The sequence below is a fragment of the Epinephelus lanceolatus genome, chromosome 18 (assembly GCF_041903045.1).
Source record: "Epinephelus lanceolatus isolate andai-2023 chromosome 18, ASM4190304v1, whole genome shotgun sequence".
Lineage (NCBI taxonomy): Eukaryota > Metazoa > Chordata > Actinopteri > Perciformes > Serranidae > Epinephelus > Epinephelus lanceolatus.
In genome coordinates, this window is record NC_135751.1 from 9,403,011 (window position 1) to 9,421,028 (window position 18,018).

The 18,018-nt window shown below is 41.1% G+C and overlaps 1 protein-coding gene across 1 annotated transcript in view; it reads right to left on the reverse strand.

Annotated features, from left to right (window-relative positions):
* doc2a (double C2-like domains, alpha) overlaps positions 1-18,018 on the reverse strand; it is a 116,787-nt gene that overhangs the window by 63,856 nt on the left and 34,913 nt on the right. The window contains exon 3 of the mRNA XM_033644373.2: positions 15,167-15,246. Coding sequence (XP_033500264.1) covers positions 15,167-15,246 — 80 coding nt within the window. The remainder of the gene's footprint in view (positions 1-15,166; positions 15,247-18,018) is intronic.

The window sequence follows — 18,018 nt, forward strand, 5'->3', positions numbered from 1 at the left end:
AAGCTGGAGTAGGTAGTTTAATTTCAAGTCATTTTGCAAAAATCCCATACTAAACTTTGAGCATATTGTAATTCAAGTGGACTGAGAGAACACTAGACTTCTGCACCTATTCCAAAATCTAGCCCATGTTCATATTGGCTGCTCTACAAATGCAGCTGTCTATATACGTCTCTTTGGTGAAAGCCTGATTCAACAGTGGAGAACCCTACAGAGAAAGCTGTTATTCCAGCTTTGGCAACAACTGCCTACACTGCAAAGCAACCCACAAAAAGGAAGATAGACTTATTAAAGTTTGACAACAAACAAATAAAATACGTGTCAATTACTGCTGAAGCATTTCAGGGATTGAGAGAAATTGTCGTTTATAGTTTAGCCTTGTGCTAATCAGAGCTAAAGGCTCCCACCTGCGGCTTCAAGGTTAAGTTTATATAGCTGACGTTAGCTAGAGCCTCATCATAGTGGGTCTCATTCATGAAATGTCAGTAAATCTGAGTGGATTTGCACATAAAAAACCTTGGCACTAAAAACCAACACCAGATTCATGAACCCCACAGGACACTCGCATTTGATCATAGGTACGTGTGTATATCTATGATAGCCAATCAATCGTAAATTGACAGCACGCTCCCACCAGTCAGCGATTAGCATGCATCCCAGCCCATGAATAGCCAGTGACCACCATATGGAGGTGATAATTACTATCAATAGGTGCATCCTGTCAACCTGCTAACATGCAGCAAACAAAGACAGAGAGAGACAAAAAGGCAAACTTTTCTGACACTGAGTGTACGTTCAAACCAACAGTAACCAGAGCTTCCAAAACGACAGAAGTCATTAATTTTCATTGAGAACCCGGTAACTTGGGCGACCTGGTCGTCAGCCACTCGTCTTGGGAAACCAAAGCGACCGGAGTGGTCCAGTCTGGAGGGGAGTTAAAAATTGTTTAACTTTATGGTAATGAGCTTGGTGACAACCAATCGGAATGCTGACGTGCTTCAATGAAGACTTTGGTTCCTACAGCACACTGGACATCGAGAAGTTTATTTCTTGCGTTCGCACCCACTCAGTCCTTTATAATGTGTCACTGTTCGGTTACAGAGACCGCTGCAGACCATCTCACCAGGAGGACAGCAGGCAGCACCTCCAGAGACGAACCCCCAGTCAGCTGCTACAGCAACCCTAATCCAGCCAGTGCAAACTGTAGCTCCAGATAAAAAAACAACCCCTTGTTGCTGTTGTGAACTGCAGCCCCCCTGTAGTTTAGTTCATCCAAAATTTCGTCAGTTTTTTGGGAATCTTTGTTCACTGTAGAGGCATGTCAGAAAAAAAAAGTTTTATATTTAAATTCAAGGTAACACAAATGATTATTTTGTGGGTGAAGTACTCCTTTAAGGTATCAATGCATCCACCAAATAGTTAACTAAAACAAAACTAAAAACTAATTAGACTGTTATTGTGGAAAGAGCCATTCTGCACAATGAGTAATTTTACTTAAGCCCTTCTGATTTAGATAATTAAATGTATCTACCCAGGTTAATTTAGTGTTCGAATTATACCATGGCTTCGGGGGAGCCCTATTACGGGGCTGGGGGTTGAGAGGATATTGTATACATATACATTAATGCAGCCACTTATGTGCAAAAATATCAATAATTCATACAGAGAATCTTTAGTCTGGGACAATAAGAAGCAGAAACAGTTTTTGTTTTTAGTGGCTCTCCATCAAGAAACAATAAAACTGCCAAAGCACAGTGCTCATGCAATGGTTGTTTGTGTTATTTTGTGAAACAGACCAGATCGAGGCTGCATCCCATGATAATTATGAACCACAGCCTCGAATATTGGACTTACAGAAAATACAGCAAGAAAACTTTTCCAAAAGCTGTTCTAAACACAACACCCAGTGCTCACAGTAAAACATTCAGATGTAAAGTCAATGCAAACACACTATTGTACAGTAGGCTGTGCATAAAACTGTCAACACTCAACAAACACTGGACTAAAACATCACAGGACTACTGTAAGTAATATGGCATTACATATCACACAGCTAGAAGACTTTAAAATACAATCATTAACATAAGTGCCTTGAGTGCACCCCAGGCATGGATGTCCACAGCAGGAATAGACAGTATACTGTTCATTAGATACTAACTATCAGAAATCGGTAAACACCCACATTGATAATTAGCCTATTAATTATTTCAGGAACCTAAATTTACAGGAAAACATGAATTTATACAGAAAGAAACAGTGGCACCAAAGGTTAGACTACAATATTTTAGTGGTTCCCCTAAATTTCCTAAGGGAGCTCGTGTCTCTTTCAGCGGAGCTGAGCTCCACAGTTCCAAAATTTTTATCCATCCAACAGCTTTGTTATTGAACATTGTGTCTACAGACTTTTACTCTAGTTTCCATGTGTGTAAAAGAAATTACACACATTCCTCACTGCCACAATCACGAGGCTCTTTCTGTGCGATGCTTGACCTTTAAACCTGCTGTATACTGACCACAAATCAATCTGCATGTTCAGTTACAGCAGTAGCTACCAGAATTTCCTTTGTTTGTAGTTATGCTGGTAAAAATGTTTCCTTCATCCCCACAGAAAACTGCCTTCACAACAGGCAGCACTGACTTAATCCATCTGTTCGGGTCTGAAACTGCTTCTTTCTGTCCCTGAGTCGATAACAGGAGGGAAATCATTAACATTTAAGTAGCTCCTCATATAAAGAAATCACTGGGGGAGACAAAAGGACGCAAAGCTCAGTGACAGCAGGTGCATCCTCTGAGATAATGAAGCAATCTAAAGCTCACTTCTGTAATGTGGTTCCTCTTTGTGATGCTGTTGTATTCGATATGTCATAAACTGAGACAAGACACACAGAAACAACTGAGTCTGATTATGTTTGAGTCAATGTGCAGTAATATTGCAGATTTTAAAAAATACCAGTTTAGTATTTCAAGTGTTCAAACTCATTGTTTGCAGTTAGTAAGCAAGTCTCAAGTCCATGCACTTTAGTCTCAAGTAAAGCCTAGAGTCAAGACAGGTAAGCTTCGAGTCAAGTATCAAGTCAAGACTGACAAGTCCCAAGTCCTACACTCTTTCGAGTCCCAAACAACTTATAATGCGCTCTTTACCAAATGTAAAAACATAGTAAAAGGTTAGCTAAGCATTAGCTTGCCAGCAGACATGGGGGAAAGTCACACATGTGCAAGTCACAAGCATGTCTCAAGTCTTTACCTTCAAGTCTCAAGAAAGTCCCAAGTTAGTTGTGGTGAGAATCAAACAAGTCAAGTCCCTGCTCAAGCAAGTCAAGTCGAGTCATTGCTCAGGTCAAGCAAGTCACAAGCAGAGTTGGGTAAGGGTTACTTTAAAAGTAACCAATTTATTTTACTGTGTTACTTTTTTGAAAAGTAACCAGTTACTTTACTGTGTTACTCTCTGAGTAAAGTACCTCAAGTACTTTAAAAGTACTTCCAACGTTACTCCCTGAGAAAAGTAACTCAAGCACTTTTAAAGTACTTTTGAGTATTCTACATTTCCTATTGGGCAATGGACCACAGGGCGCGAAGCCTACATTTTTTGTCTCCAAAATTAAAGTTATGGACCACTTGCCCTTCACTGAGATCCAATTCTCCCATCATAGCCGTCACTTTGACCAGTAGAAACACAGAACGATCTGCTGCCGTAGACAACTGTATGACAACAACCCCAGCGTTTTTATTATTTCCTCTAGGGATGTTACCACACAGAGTAAAAGGGGGAAATGATGGGGTGCAACAGCAGAGGCACTTTGTCAACCCGCTGAGTTAACGTTACTGTCATTAGCATCAAGCTAGCAAACAATGTTACGTCCTCATAATGGAGACAGATATAAAGTAGCCTAATAACATTAACAAATAGTGGCGGGGCTTTTACTCACCACAACTGCAGAGGCTACCAGCTTCATTTGAAACAGATTACAATGTTATTTATTTATCCCTCTGTTTATATTTACTTTTTATCCACTCCCGTTGCCTTGATAAAGTTAACACATCGCACTGTCATTTTAAACTCAACACTTCCTGAATTTGTTTCAAATTAAAAGCCCCTTATAACCTCGGCTGAGAGAATCCCTCCATTTTCTGAATAGGCTTTTATTGTGAAATATTTGTAGGAACTTGGTTGTGGAGGATATAGTAGCTTCATTGTTTATGTACGGTGCTTCAAATGTAGTTCCTGCCATCTGCTGGCGCTTTTAGGTGACTACAACAGCATTTCGGCTGGCACATGAACAGACACAGTGACTCAAATAATAGTAAAAGTAATAAAAATAAGACAAGAATAACCGATGACATCACACACGTCGTGAAAGACGACCAGGGATAATTGGTGAGTACCATCATGTAGTGTGTCATGTCTGTCGGCCAAGTCACGGCACGATTTTATGACTCCACAATCGTGTAATGTGACACAGTGACTTTCAGAACGGGCAGAAAAGTCATGTAGTGTGTACCAGGCATAATACACGTCCTGAGTCTGACCTGTCTGTCAGCGAGTCCTCCTCCATCTAGTCATGGGGATTTTACTGACGATCCTGACAGTCGTTGCTGTTTCGGAGCTTCGAAGTAACTGATGGCTTGTTTGAAAATGTACTCAAGTATTTGATTACTCAAACAGCAAACTAACGTGTTAAGTTACTGCAAAAAGTAATCAAAGTACTCTAAGTAACACATTATACCAAACTCTGGTCACAAGTCAAGTCATATGTCACATACAGCAAACATCTCCTCACGATCCGCTAGCTACATGTCCTCTGAATATGCTGTGAAAAAGTCCGGTCTCTGTAGGCAGCCCAGGCTCCGCAAATGGCAACAAAAACATTTTGGTCCAGGCTGCACCAACCAGCCAGCGCGAGACCAGCAAAAGCAAGGACACACACACGGTGCCCATGCCTTACGGTCTCGCGCAAGCGCGCACAAGTGAACGTGGTGCCCAGAGAGGCAGTTAGAGCTACAGGCTACAATGAGGCTAAAACAGAGTTTAAATTAGGTGGAGTTTTGTTGCTACCCCCTCTCCCCTTGGATCTCCGCAAGTGTTGTGAGGACTCTAAAACTTCACCTGATCATCCATCAGCATGAGGGTGAGTAGATAATGGCTAAATTTTCATGTTGGGTGCTCATCTGTCTCAAGTCAAAGTCAAGTCTCAAGTCATGAATACAAAGCCAAAGTCAAGTCGAGTCTTTTATCAACGTTAGTCAAGCAAGTCAGTCATCATATTTGCAACTTGAGTCTCATGTGACTCGAGTCCCCTATCTCTGCTTGCCAGTTATATTAATATTAGTCTTGACTCATCATTCGTGCAACCTCAAAACTGAACAAAGTTGAAAGTTGTTTCATCTCATCAGTCTTTTATATTTGACCCACACCTTTTGCATGCTGTAATTAATTTTTTGTTGACTAGCTGGTAGTATTTGTACACAAAAGAAATTATCTTTTAGAACAGTTTTTCCATCAACATAATGTCAGTTCTTCATGGTTCTCTCCTGCAACTTGGATGCTGTTGGATTGGATAAACAAAGTGGATCGGACTGGGAATGTAGAATTGATTCATGGCACACAATTTAAATAACACAGTTTTTCATCTTTAGGCTTGGGGGGCAGTGTGTCAAGTATTTTCAGTTCAAAAGGCTCAAGTCCAACTTAAGACAAGAGTCACTGGTGCTTAAGTCCAAGTCAAGTTGCAAGGCTTTTGATTTTGGCACCAAGTTTGAAAGAGAGACTGAATAAGAGATATGAAAAACAAGTAACCACCAAAACATTTTCACTGGCCTCCATACTGTTCGCTAATCTTTTGTCCAGTGTGTCTGCAACGTTGACCGTGACACATCAGAAAAAAAAAAAGGCATACTCGTCGACTGCAGACTATTTTAACAAATATTCCTGTGGTGGAAAAAGGGTGTAACATGTAGTTTCCCCTTTTATTTCCTTGTCCACATACTGTCAGAAAGCATCATTTATAATTATACATACATTTTGTATCAGCTTCTGTATCATTTCATACACATTTCCTACAAATTCAGTATTCATGTATAGGTACCTCAGAAAACCTGAAATCTCCACTTGAATTTAAATCAGTTCTCAGAGTGTTTGAGCACCTTTAGGCTGCACAGTTAGTTGTAATGACTAACTAACATCAGTTGGTTTAGGTCATGGTTTATGGACAAACTTCCACATCATGTATATGAATTTGTTTGAATTTTTTAAAAGATCCAGTCACTAAAAATATCATGGCCTCGGTTACAGTCATAATGATGGTAACCACTTGTAAATGAGGCCATTTTTGACATCTGTAGAGAGATCATCTAGACTGTGAGATTGCAACAACAACAACAAATTACTGTTTGTTGTAATTTGCCTCTGGGTCCTTAGAGAATTCAATCTCTTACCACTTTGTATGAGCAAAGACAAAAAAAGCCATCTGGGAAATTCGGGAAGTATTTCTGAGTGAAAACAAAATCCCAGGCACAAAGAAAATCCCAGAAAAACAGATTTAAGTTTCACCACAACAGTCAGTGTCAGTGCAGGAAGTGTGAATGTCCCTTAGAGATCTTCTGTGGTTGCATCTCACTGAAAACTTTAGGGAGGCAGCTGTTCTATTAAAGAGCAGCTGGAAGTTAATCAGACATTCATCAAGCCAACCAATTAATCTTCATCACCAAAGTCTTTTCTCTTGTTAAACCCCGAAATATTGTTTGATGAAACTTCCCATGAAGCATAAATCTCACCTTTGTGTCACTTGTTTAACCAAGTTTAGAAGTGTGATGTCGAAGTTCTTTGCCTCATTTTGATGCACCAAGTTGTAATGAGCTCATTATAGTCCTCCTGAGACTGGAGGTCTGAAAACACACGCTGGTACTTGACAGTTGGCGAGAGCTGCAGGTGTAGTGGCTGTTGGTTCCTCCAATAGGCAACAAAGAGCTCATTCCTCACACTAAAAACACTTCGACAGGCAATGGGTGACATTTCTACTTTATCAGAAGAGTCTGATTTCAGTTTATGCAAGAGAAAAGTAACATCCTGCAGCCCACAAAGCTCATTTCCAGGCCTGCAGAGTCTTAAAACCTATCTGCAGTCCACTATGGGGCAGGCAAGACTCCATCATGTTGCTGAATAGAGAATGGGAATATGTCATCATCGAAATCAAGTCTGCCATTTTGGAAGGGTAAGGATAAGAGGGCCATCTGCTGGCTGTTAAATATAAGTAGTGTAAAAAACACTACTACACAAAACACGACTAATTGAATAAGGCTCAAAACACAAAGTATAAAGTCAGACACAAAAGCTTGGCTAACATTAGGGGTTTCATTTTGCCAGATAATGGTAGATTAGTTGTGCATGATTAGCCGGCTTTTTATAAGCATTCGGTTTGCATAACATTAGCTAGCCTATCTTCGTCTGGATGCTGGCATTTGGCTAGTAGCTCATAAGGTCCTGTCCCCAACCGTTTATAAATTGGACATGGGCCTCTAAAATGTTTTTGAATTTCTAATAGGTGTAGGCACGCCAAACACCAGAGAGACATCAGGGACCGTAATGTGAATGCGTGGCAAGCTGTCAAGTTCTATACGAATCAGTATCATTAACTAACTTCAATTTTGGAATATTAACCTTTTTTGCTTGTCGAGAGCTTCTCTTTATATGGGCATTTGTCTTTCGTGTATTCGTATACATTTGATGATAAGCGATTGACAGATGACAGATGAGACCGGCAACTACTGTAGCTACAGACTCTTATCCTGGTGGTGTCGCCACCCCAGAATGTTCTGCGATTCCCATTCCTTATTGAACTGTCACAAGAATGTCTCAAAAAAAGGAGCCTGGATGATATCACGAATGAGTTCATCAGGAGGAGTGAGGAGTGACACTTTGCTTGTAAGTCATTAACATCAGTGGTTGATGGTTTATTGACTGTATTTTACAAGCATGTGTGCTTTTTTGCATGTGTAATAATGTTCAGTAGCCTATTTTAACTGGCTTGGCTTGTTCTTAGGCAGGCCTCTAGTGGCCTTTACTGTTATGTTGTGTTCATTATGGGTATGGTAGCGATGTCTCACAGCCATGTTGATATTGGATTGTGCTGGATTGTACACTCTCCCTATGACATATGTCCATGTGAGACTTTTGACTAAATGATTTTGTTGGCATTGATTTTTATTCTGCATTTCTTGCAACCTCCGGAGCTGAAAAATGAAACCAACACAGATGGGCCAAAAACTGCTCTTTGAATGGCTGCTTGAGGTTAGCTCCAGAAGCCAGTCAATCCCCAATACACTGTCATCGCTTTAAATATCCCATGGTGCTGGAATGCATGCATTTGACTACATTTTCTCTAAATCGACATGGCAACAAGTCATGCAGGCAGTGGTTATAGCAGGTTTACCTTGCTTGTGGGGGTGGGACACAACTGTTTTAAGCGCCCATAGGCAGAAACATAAATCTGTGCCTATGACCAAGGTTAATTGGTTGGTTTTGGAAGTGCGCATCTGGTTGACTTCCCTTCCTCCATTAAGAAGTAACACACAGCCACCTCTCTTCATTTTTCAATGGGAAGCACCCAGAAGGCTAGAAGGCACTTGTATGGGTCATTCTGACATGAAATAATGAAGCAGTATTTTCCAGAATTTTGTATTTATCAATTTTCATGTTATATTTAAAGGGGTGTAAATACACTGATTACATGTCTATGTGTCTCAGATGTACTCCAGGTAGAGAAATATAGTGTTTTATTTAATTAAATAAGCTCTCTTTATCTGTAAATCAGCTGGAATTTGTTTTTCTTTTTCCCCCCTCACCAAGCAGAGAGCTGTGGAGGCTGTAGAGTCAAATATCAATAAAATCCCTGGTAGTATTTCAGTGCAAATTCAAGCTTATTATCAGACCTGTAACATCTCAGTCTGCTGTGCAGATTAATGTGAGGTTTAGTCAATAAGTTTCACTGGAACAAAAAGTCTTGTTTCCCATGTGACTGTGGCTGAGGCTGGAGCATAATGATAATACAAGTATAAATATGATAGAAGAGTTGTGGCAGGAGTAGAGAGCAGTCCTGCACTGCTCTCAGCAAAAATTGCATTAGTCTGGTTTGTGAATTGCTGAGTCAGTCAGGCGCTCCATCTCATTGAGTCCCACAGTGGGTGTTAAATGTCGGCAGGTGAGATAAGAGGCAGCAGAGCTTCAGAGTAGGTGTCAGGTTTGAGATGACTGATCACGGTCCACTGAGATCACCGCTGAGCAGATTCCTACACACACACACACACACACACACATACAGATATACATACACTGAGCGCCTTGACAGGTATCAGGTGTCTGGTGAATTGTCCCTCATCTCCAACGAGCCTGTAGATTAACAGCGGTGCGGCCTGTTGTCTTTTTACAGTCCGCAGTTATTATTTCTGACACTTTAATCGAGCTCTGGTGAGACAGTTGGCTCTGAATTATGATACTTCTGCTGGTGCTGTTACATTGTTGTGGCAGAGAGGTTTGTTTTGAAGCCAGTCAGTTAAACAAAGCTGGATTTACCTTAGTTGGGGGTCCTGATTAAAGAACAGCTCCCTAGTTGCTTGTATCATTTTTCCAACACACTCTTCATGAAACCATTCCCACTTCAAAAGCAGGCTACCTGACGTAGATGTTTGATTGGCTGCCAGGTTACTGCTAGCAAGCACCATTGATTGAGAACACTGCGAGCTAGCAAGCACACCCATTGATTTACCCACAGACTGTAAAGCCTTGAGTTTTTGGTCATCGCCATCTTGTGTTTTCTTGGAGCCAGAAGTGACCATAGTGGAACAATAAGGTAGGACTGTGGAGGGGCAAGGGGTGGATCTGACTGAGAAGCCGAGGACACCATCAGCAGCTCGAAGTGAGCCCTCCCTTAATTATGCGTACCTTCAAGCTTTAACAAACTATAAACGGGTGAGTTATGAAAAAAATTCATTCCCTGTACAGTTGTCATGAATATTGAAATTAGCCTGTAGAGACAGGAACTGCCTATTGGTTTGACAGCCCATTGGTTCGACATCCCATTGTTCCGACCATATTAAACTCATTGTTCCGAAGTCCGTTCCGAAATCATCATGATGCCCTGTGGTTAAGGTCTGGTTAGGTTTAGGCACAAAAACCACTTGGTTAGGGTCAGGAAAAGATCATGGTGTGGGTTAAAATGAAAAAGAAAGTGACAAACACATAAGCCGTGAGCCTGCTCCGCCTCAAGCCGGTCGCGGCGCACCATACGCCCGCCGCGAGCCGTTCAGCACCACGGACAGTCGGACTAATGGGATGTCGAACCAATGGGCTGTCGAACCAATGGCATGGACCCGTACAGACCCAAACTGTTTTTTGTACCAGGTTGTAAACATGTTTATTTCTGCTGGGCATTTTAACACAGCGGTCTGTGGGATTGACTGGCTTTTGGAGCCACCCTCAAGCAGCCATTCAAAGAACTGTAGTTTCTGACACTTTGTGTTGGCTTCATTTTTCAGCCCTCGAGGTTGCCGCTTGGATTTACCCCATGGTCCCTCCACCTCTCCCTGCCAGTCAGAAACTAAATCGCCAGAAAGTTTACTAACCAGTAGTTAGCCAGGAGCAGTTTGCTTGGTGCCATGGCATTGTCCCAATTGCCCATTGTTCCAAAACCCCAGTAGTCTGAACAATGTCCCCTTGGACCAAAGCCCATTTGTCTGACAGTTTGTTATTCCGAAAACAAATGCCCATTGCACTAAAAATACACACTCTCCCTGTAGTTACAAAGATTTGTGGCCTGCAGTTGGCCCTGCCACAATTTTTTTTCTACAGTATGTTGAAGGCATGACCTGTCCTACTCTGTCTCTGACTGACTTACCTTAATACCCTTACCCCAACAAAGCTCAATCCTCATGCTTAATTGTAACCAACCCATCCAATGAAGGCAATGAGTACTAGCCAATCAGATGCAGAGTAAGGCCAGTCGAGCCTTTGCCATAGTAGGAAAAAAATTTGCACCCGGGGAAGATCTGGTGATATGTAAGGGAGACTGTGTATTTTCTGAGCAATGGGTCTTTGGAGCAATGGGCGTTTGTTTTTGGGTTAATGGACTGTTGGAAAGATGGGCTTTCATGGGACATTTCAAACACACTATTGGGATTTCAGAACAATAGGCCATTGGAACAATGTGCAATTAACGTTTGGGTGCTCTGACTGATTTGCTACAACCACTGTGAAATATGACAGTTACAGTAGCTTGGAAAATAGTGACACAGGTAGCTAAAGGGAGACTTTGTCAATTTTCAACCAGCTCTGTCATCACAGTGTGTGCACATGAATGGAGTTTGGCTTTTGCTTGCAGATGAGCGGAAAGGCAAACACTGTTCATCTGCACACACTGCCCATACTGGGATGACAGAGCTGGTTGAAAAGTTCCTTTAACCAACCCAGTCTCGCTCCGAAGTCATCAAATACCAGCACTTGGGCAATAACTTCTGGCATCAGACACCAGGGGAAAAAAGCTGTCCATTCATGTCAGCATGATCAGTGGCCAGTCACCGTTATTGTATAATGGTGCCCAGGAGCAACAGAGGGAAATGTGGCAGGACAACAACGTAAGTTAAGTCGGTGGAAATCCACATAGGGTGGGGGGAGGGGTGTTGGATGGGTCCAACAACCACCTACTTTCACCTCGGAGGCTGGTTTTCGCTTCCCATATGATTGTAAAGATAGACCTTGTTCTTTTGTCCCAAACCCAATCACGTACATGTGTTGGCAAACCGTAACCACATGCATTTGTTGTTGAAGGAAAAGACGTTAATTCATGGTGTTGTGTCAGCGTAGCGACTGTATGCAAACTGTACATTTCCTGTGAAAACGGAAGTGTACTTTAAAAAGAGACAATACAAGTAACAGGCCGAAGTTGACACAGCGTCCCAGGTCATCAAAAATCCAATGCACCCAGGGTACCTTGCACATCATATCTCAGCATGGAAAGTCCATGACTGTACGTGACGAGGTCAGAGTGAGAACATGTTGCTTTAACAGCTGTAGCATCTCCAATTCAGCCAGCGACTGTTGGTAAAAACAGATAAACACAGGGGAGGCACACATATGTAAACAAGACACATTAATACATAAAGGAAGTAGAGGGGCATCAAAACCCAATGTCCTGCCTCTAAGGAGAAAGATGAGAGGGGGTAGAGTTCCTTAGTATATTTTGGCAAGGGTGGTGCTCAAAGCCACTGATGATGTCAAGCCGTGTCATTTCACAGGGTGCCCAGGTAAGAAGCCTCATTGAGCCAGCAGCACCCGACTTACAGCAATAAGCCAATAGCTGTGCTTTGGTTCATGCAACATTAAAGCTGAATTGAATTTGTTACAGGTCTGATTCACACTGTGAGAGCTGATGTCACTCCCTGTCTAGCTTCTGCAACATGATGCAATCTCTCATTCAACATTTCTTTCATCGATTTTTCTGAAAAAATGAAGCATGTTCCTAAAGTTTACTTTCTATGTTCTTAGATAAGTCAGCTCCACTACAGCAACTGATATTAGAAATAAAAACCTTTGTAATTTTAACAAAGTTCAACAGTGATAAATCAAAAGGCACTGACTAAAAAACTGGCAAAAAACATTCTGCATTGTTCATTATGTCTGAGACACTCAACTCACTTCTTGTTGAGCCATGACATTTAACCTGTTATCGACTGTGGGCTTATGGGAAATGCTTGTTAAAGGCCACTTAAAACAGAGATACTGAACAACCCATTAGTTTGTTTTTTAATATAAATATGAGTTAGCTTCATGACATACTGTGGAGAAAGACTGTGTTCCAAGACTGCACCTTTAGTTAACAGAGTTGTTACAAATATCAAGGATGTTTTGAATGAGGTTCTTGAACATACCTGGTTTCACAGCGATATAGAGTAATACGCAGCAGTTAAATGTACTTGTTAACAGGGGATGAGCACAAGGACGTTATCTGGATAAAGTCTCTCATTAGAGAGACAGCATGGGCTCCCGGCTATTAAATATCCCAGGGGCCCCAACCTGTAACATCATTGTTTGTTAGGTACTTGTATATTTCCGTTTTCTGCCACTTTAAACTTTGCTTCTAATACATGTGAGAGGGATATATCTTACTTTTTACTGCTTTACATTTATTCAATAACAATAGCTAAATTGCAGATGGAGATTATCAACACAAAATGTTATTTATTAATAAACGATAATGTGTGATTATAGATTAAACTAATGAGCAGTATATAAAGTCATTTAAATGAGCTCCACCTTTACCAGCTGCAACATTAAAGTGATGAACACATTAATGCATTAATAATTAAAAATTGATAATATAAATGGCCCATTTTAGAATAATAAGAATATTATTCTAAAAAGGGCCATTTATTTTGAATGTAACAGAGTATTTCTACTCTACTTCTACTTTCTCTAGATCAAGAGCCGCCCCTCTCTGTCTCGCTCTCAAACTCAGACCAAACTCAGATTAAACAGTAAAATTAGGCAGTGTTGACTAAATATAAACTACAATGCTGCTACTGTATTGCTTATTTCTCACCTAAAATGTTTTCAGAAACATATTTTAGTGGACTGTTTAGCTGTAATATGAGAATTTGTGCACGGGAAATGGGGGCCATACTGTTTCCTGCATTGTGGAAGGCTGTCACACTACAAGATCATTTGTTACCAGCCAGCTGCCATAGTGTTTTCAGAAGGACAGCTCACATTACATCACCTAGGAGCATTTATGGTTTGGTGGGATGCAGTGCATTCTGGTAGTTGTAGGTTTTCTCCCTTTTGAGAAAAAGGACCACAGCCCTTTTTTCTGTTTTCTTTGGTTATGTAGCACTATTTTCAAAAGTATTTGTGTATTTGGGCTCTTTTAGAAATGTTAATACTACAGCACACAATGATATTTTAGACAGCTTGCAGATTCCACCGTTGAAAAAGTTGATCCAAAAAGCACTTCACTGAAAGCACACTGAGGGCCGAATTCACAAAAGGATTGCGTGGCTTTTGCGGCCGCTAAACCAGTAAAAATGGAGCAAACAGATACAGTCTAATTCACAAAGCACGCGCAGAGGGCGAAATGCTCTACTAACTGCGCTGCCAAGCAGATTGCGTCTCGGTGCTCCGGTGTTATTTGCACGTATTTAAATGAGGTAATATGCATATATTTGGCAGAAAAATGGCCCCTTTCTATGCAAATGAGCCTCATTGATAAACAACGTCTAATTCACTAACACCAGCGCTAATAGCCACACGCAGTTTGAGTGAAGTAAATAACGTCTTTAGAAAGCTGGTGCAAACTGGGTGCTCCTCTGTGGAAGCCTCTCGCCCAGACTTTGCAGTGGCAGCAGTGATCGTCTGTTAAATCAGTCTGTAAATAATATTTTGACATTATTATTATAATCATTATTACTTTAATGGCATCCGAAGATATTGATGCGTTGAACAGGTGACAGTCTGCGGTCGTTCTCAAAACGCACTTCTGTCACGCACTTCAAAAGCAACTTTCAATAATTTATTTTACGAAACGGGGAAAACAAACGTGAACAAAAACGGTTCCATAATTCATATGAAATTCAAAAGGTAACGAAAAAACAGCTACAAGTGAGAGGGAATAGTGATAAAGTGGTCAAACTTGGTCAAATCCACAGCCTCAACCCATCCGACACTGTTAGACTGACTCACCAGCAGACATCACTACATGAGGGTATACAGTATTCAGTACTTTGCCAAACAAAGTCCATTGTTCTGCCACGGTGTTCTTGGCACAAAGCCAGCATTTACACTTTGCCATGTGGCTTATTGCAATCAGGGGCAAATCAGGGCAAACTGTACTCAGCTGCCAAACTTTGTGGGCATGTTTGTGCTGGTATATCATTAGTGCAATATCCTTTGTGAATAGGACGTTAAGACGGAGCAAACTGCGGGTGCAAATGAAGTGCAATTCAAGGTGCTATCAGCGGCCGCAGTTCATTCTTTGTGAATTCGGCCCTGAGGCCTTAAAGCTCTTGTGTCTGAATGGGAACAAATCTCTGCAGCCAGGTCCCAAAATCTGGTGGCAAGCCAGAGACCAGACGAGTGGAGGCTGTGAGAGCAGCACATTAATGATCATGGTTTGGAGAGCGTTCTTACCTTGGCCCGAAGCACAGTGCAGTGCAGCTCACTGGAGCTCTGCTCGTATCTCAGCTCAAACTCCAGCGTTCCCAGAGCAGCTGAGGAAATAACACAGGAAAAAGACAATAATCATAATTCATTAAAAAAACACATGATTTACAAGCATCACATCAGTAGCATCAGAAAAAAACGGCATTGTTGAAAATCAGTCAGAATAAATTGAAAGCATGCAGGAGAACAGAGAAATATCTCAGCATGCATTCAGAAGATGGAAATCCAATTTAGTGGAGCAGCAGCTGTCACATGAACCTGAACACAACACATCACATGTCAACATGAAAAATCCTCTTAGAAGCAGAGGAGACACATTCGTCAAGGCTTCTTACAAACATGCATACATACTGCGTGAAAAGGTACATGTTCATACAACACACACACATGAACACACACACAACCTGGTGCTCTTCCAGTGCAGTTATATAAGAAGACACAGAGAGAATGTGATTCACAGGGATTAGGACAAACATTTATTTTAGGCACCAGCTCTCATAAATACCAACAAACCACTGCTTACACAACATATTGTGTTCTTACACTAAACTATAAGCTTCTGTAAACTGCCGTGTGTTTATCAACCTGGAGTCTTGCCCACATCCTGTTTAGCTTCTGCTGATCTCAAACAAGAACATCTGAAGTGACTGCTCAAGTCAATCAAATGACTGCAAAGACACATGAAACGGCTACAAAGAGCATGAGACAACTACAAGAGAGGCGACTACAAAGAGACGACCACTAAGGGATGTAAAATCACCACAAACAGATGATAAACAATCACAGACTGCTAAGAGAGACAAACAAGATTCACAACAAGATGCAAAATAACAACAAAGAGACAAAAAATGACCACAAAGAGACCCAAAATGACTATGAAGAAACAAAGAAAACCACAGAGACACAAAACAACCACAATGAGACACAGAATGACAACAAAGTGACAAATAGCAATAACACAAACAAAATCGAATAACAAAAACAGACACATACAGTAACGACCACAAAGAGACAAAAAATGATCACATAGAAACACAAAGCCACCAGAGAGACAAGAGATGCAAAACAATCACAAAGAGACAAAAATGGTCCCAAAGAGAAGCACAAGAGCTGTTTGAAGTTGTTTTTTGTCTCTTTCAGTCTGGGGTTCCTGCTGTTATGTTGCGTGGTGGGGGGTCTTTTACATGTCCGGGGGTGGGGATGGTTGTTGTCTTTGGCTCATTGTCTGAATAATACATCTATGGTCGCACTAGCTTTCTGTTGTCAGTGTATTTTCCAAGAGAAGGTTTCTGGAAAGCTGACACAACTTTCCTTTATTACTCCTCGATAGCTGAATGAAATGAAATGGATATCAGTATCACAGCTGTTGTCCAAGAGATACTTCTGATCATTTGCATCCTAATTCTGAAACTGTGGTCGTGAATCAGCAGCAGCATATCAGCAGTGGCAGCTTTAGTCCTGCATCAGTGAATCTGAGTGGGAAGAAGACTTGAAACCTAGAACAATGATTAGGGTTTCAGTTATGCAGACATGGAAAGTCAGTAAGTACAATGCATTTATTTTAAGTGGCTTCCTCCCTTGTATGTGCATTTTAAATTACTTTATAATTCTACTCCTCTACATTTAAGCCCAGTACATTTTAGCTTGCCTTGTTTTACTTATTTTTAAAAAGAAAAAACAGCACAAAATGTTAAAGGGGCAATAAGCAGAAATTCATAATTTCTAGATCGAAGGAATTAAAAAATCGCTATGTGAAGAACTAGAGGTGTAATTTCATCTGGAGTATAGCATGACGTCACACACCCTCTCTCTGTGTTGATCTCCAGCCCCTTGTTTACAAGCCGGTCCGGCTGCGTGTTCATGTACGTTCACATGAATCGCCGCCTCCTCCCTCCTCTCGGAGCCCTTGGCCCTCCCTCCCTATAAAAGGCTACAGCCAGTGAGCAATGGCAGCGCATATTTTCGAAGCGAAATGGTGGAGAGCGGAACAAAACGTTGGCGAAGAAGTTGTCGGATAAAGAAAGGGACAGAACCCGGATTAACACTGGCCTTGCATTTCCAAGGTGGAGAGCACTGCGAGAGCTAAAGGGGCTACAATTTGGAAAGCAGAGGTAGAGGGCAGTGTGGCTCATGACACACTTTGTTTTGGTCTACAGGCAGTGCACAACAGCGAACCTAGCGGTGAAACGATTTTGCTTTTTGCCCCTTTAAAGCCAATCACATCACTTTTCATCCAGTGAGCTGAAGACTCAGTTTCCATAGCAACCAACACAACAGAATCTGCTAACAATGCCACTGTTTAGACTATTTTCCAAATTTCAGTGTGCATTTGTTGGCTGAATTAAAGATAAAGTAGGACCCTAAGATGCATTGTTGTCGTTTACAATTGTTTTGTTTTGTTGTTTCAGACACTGTTTGTTGTGGTTTTTAGTCTATATTTGTTTTATTGTGGATCTCTAAGCTTGTAGTAGTGTTTTATCATGCTGTTTTACCTCCCAAAGGCCTAACCAGGGACAGGGACTGCAAATTAGCTGCGGCCAGAAGCCCTATATACATTGCATTGATTGCATTTTAATCAGGCTGTTCTCATTTGTATTGTTTTTGTCATCATTACTCAAAATATCCATAATTTCTGAATTATCTCATGCAAGGAGTATGTTTAAAACCTCCTAAGATAAATATTATGTGTACATAATAAATAGAATGCACTGTAAGCTAATGGTATCATCAGAAAATCAAATTAGAACAGTATTTAAGAATTTTAACTGTGTTGTCCCATTTAAACGCTATTTTCCTATAAATTTCTCCGGTGACATTCA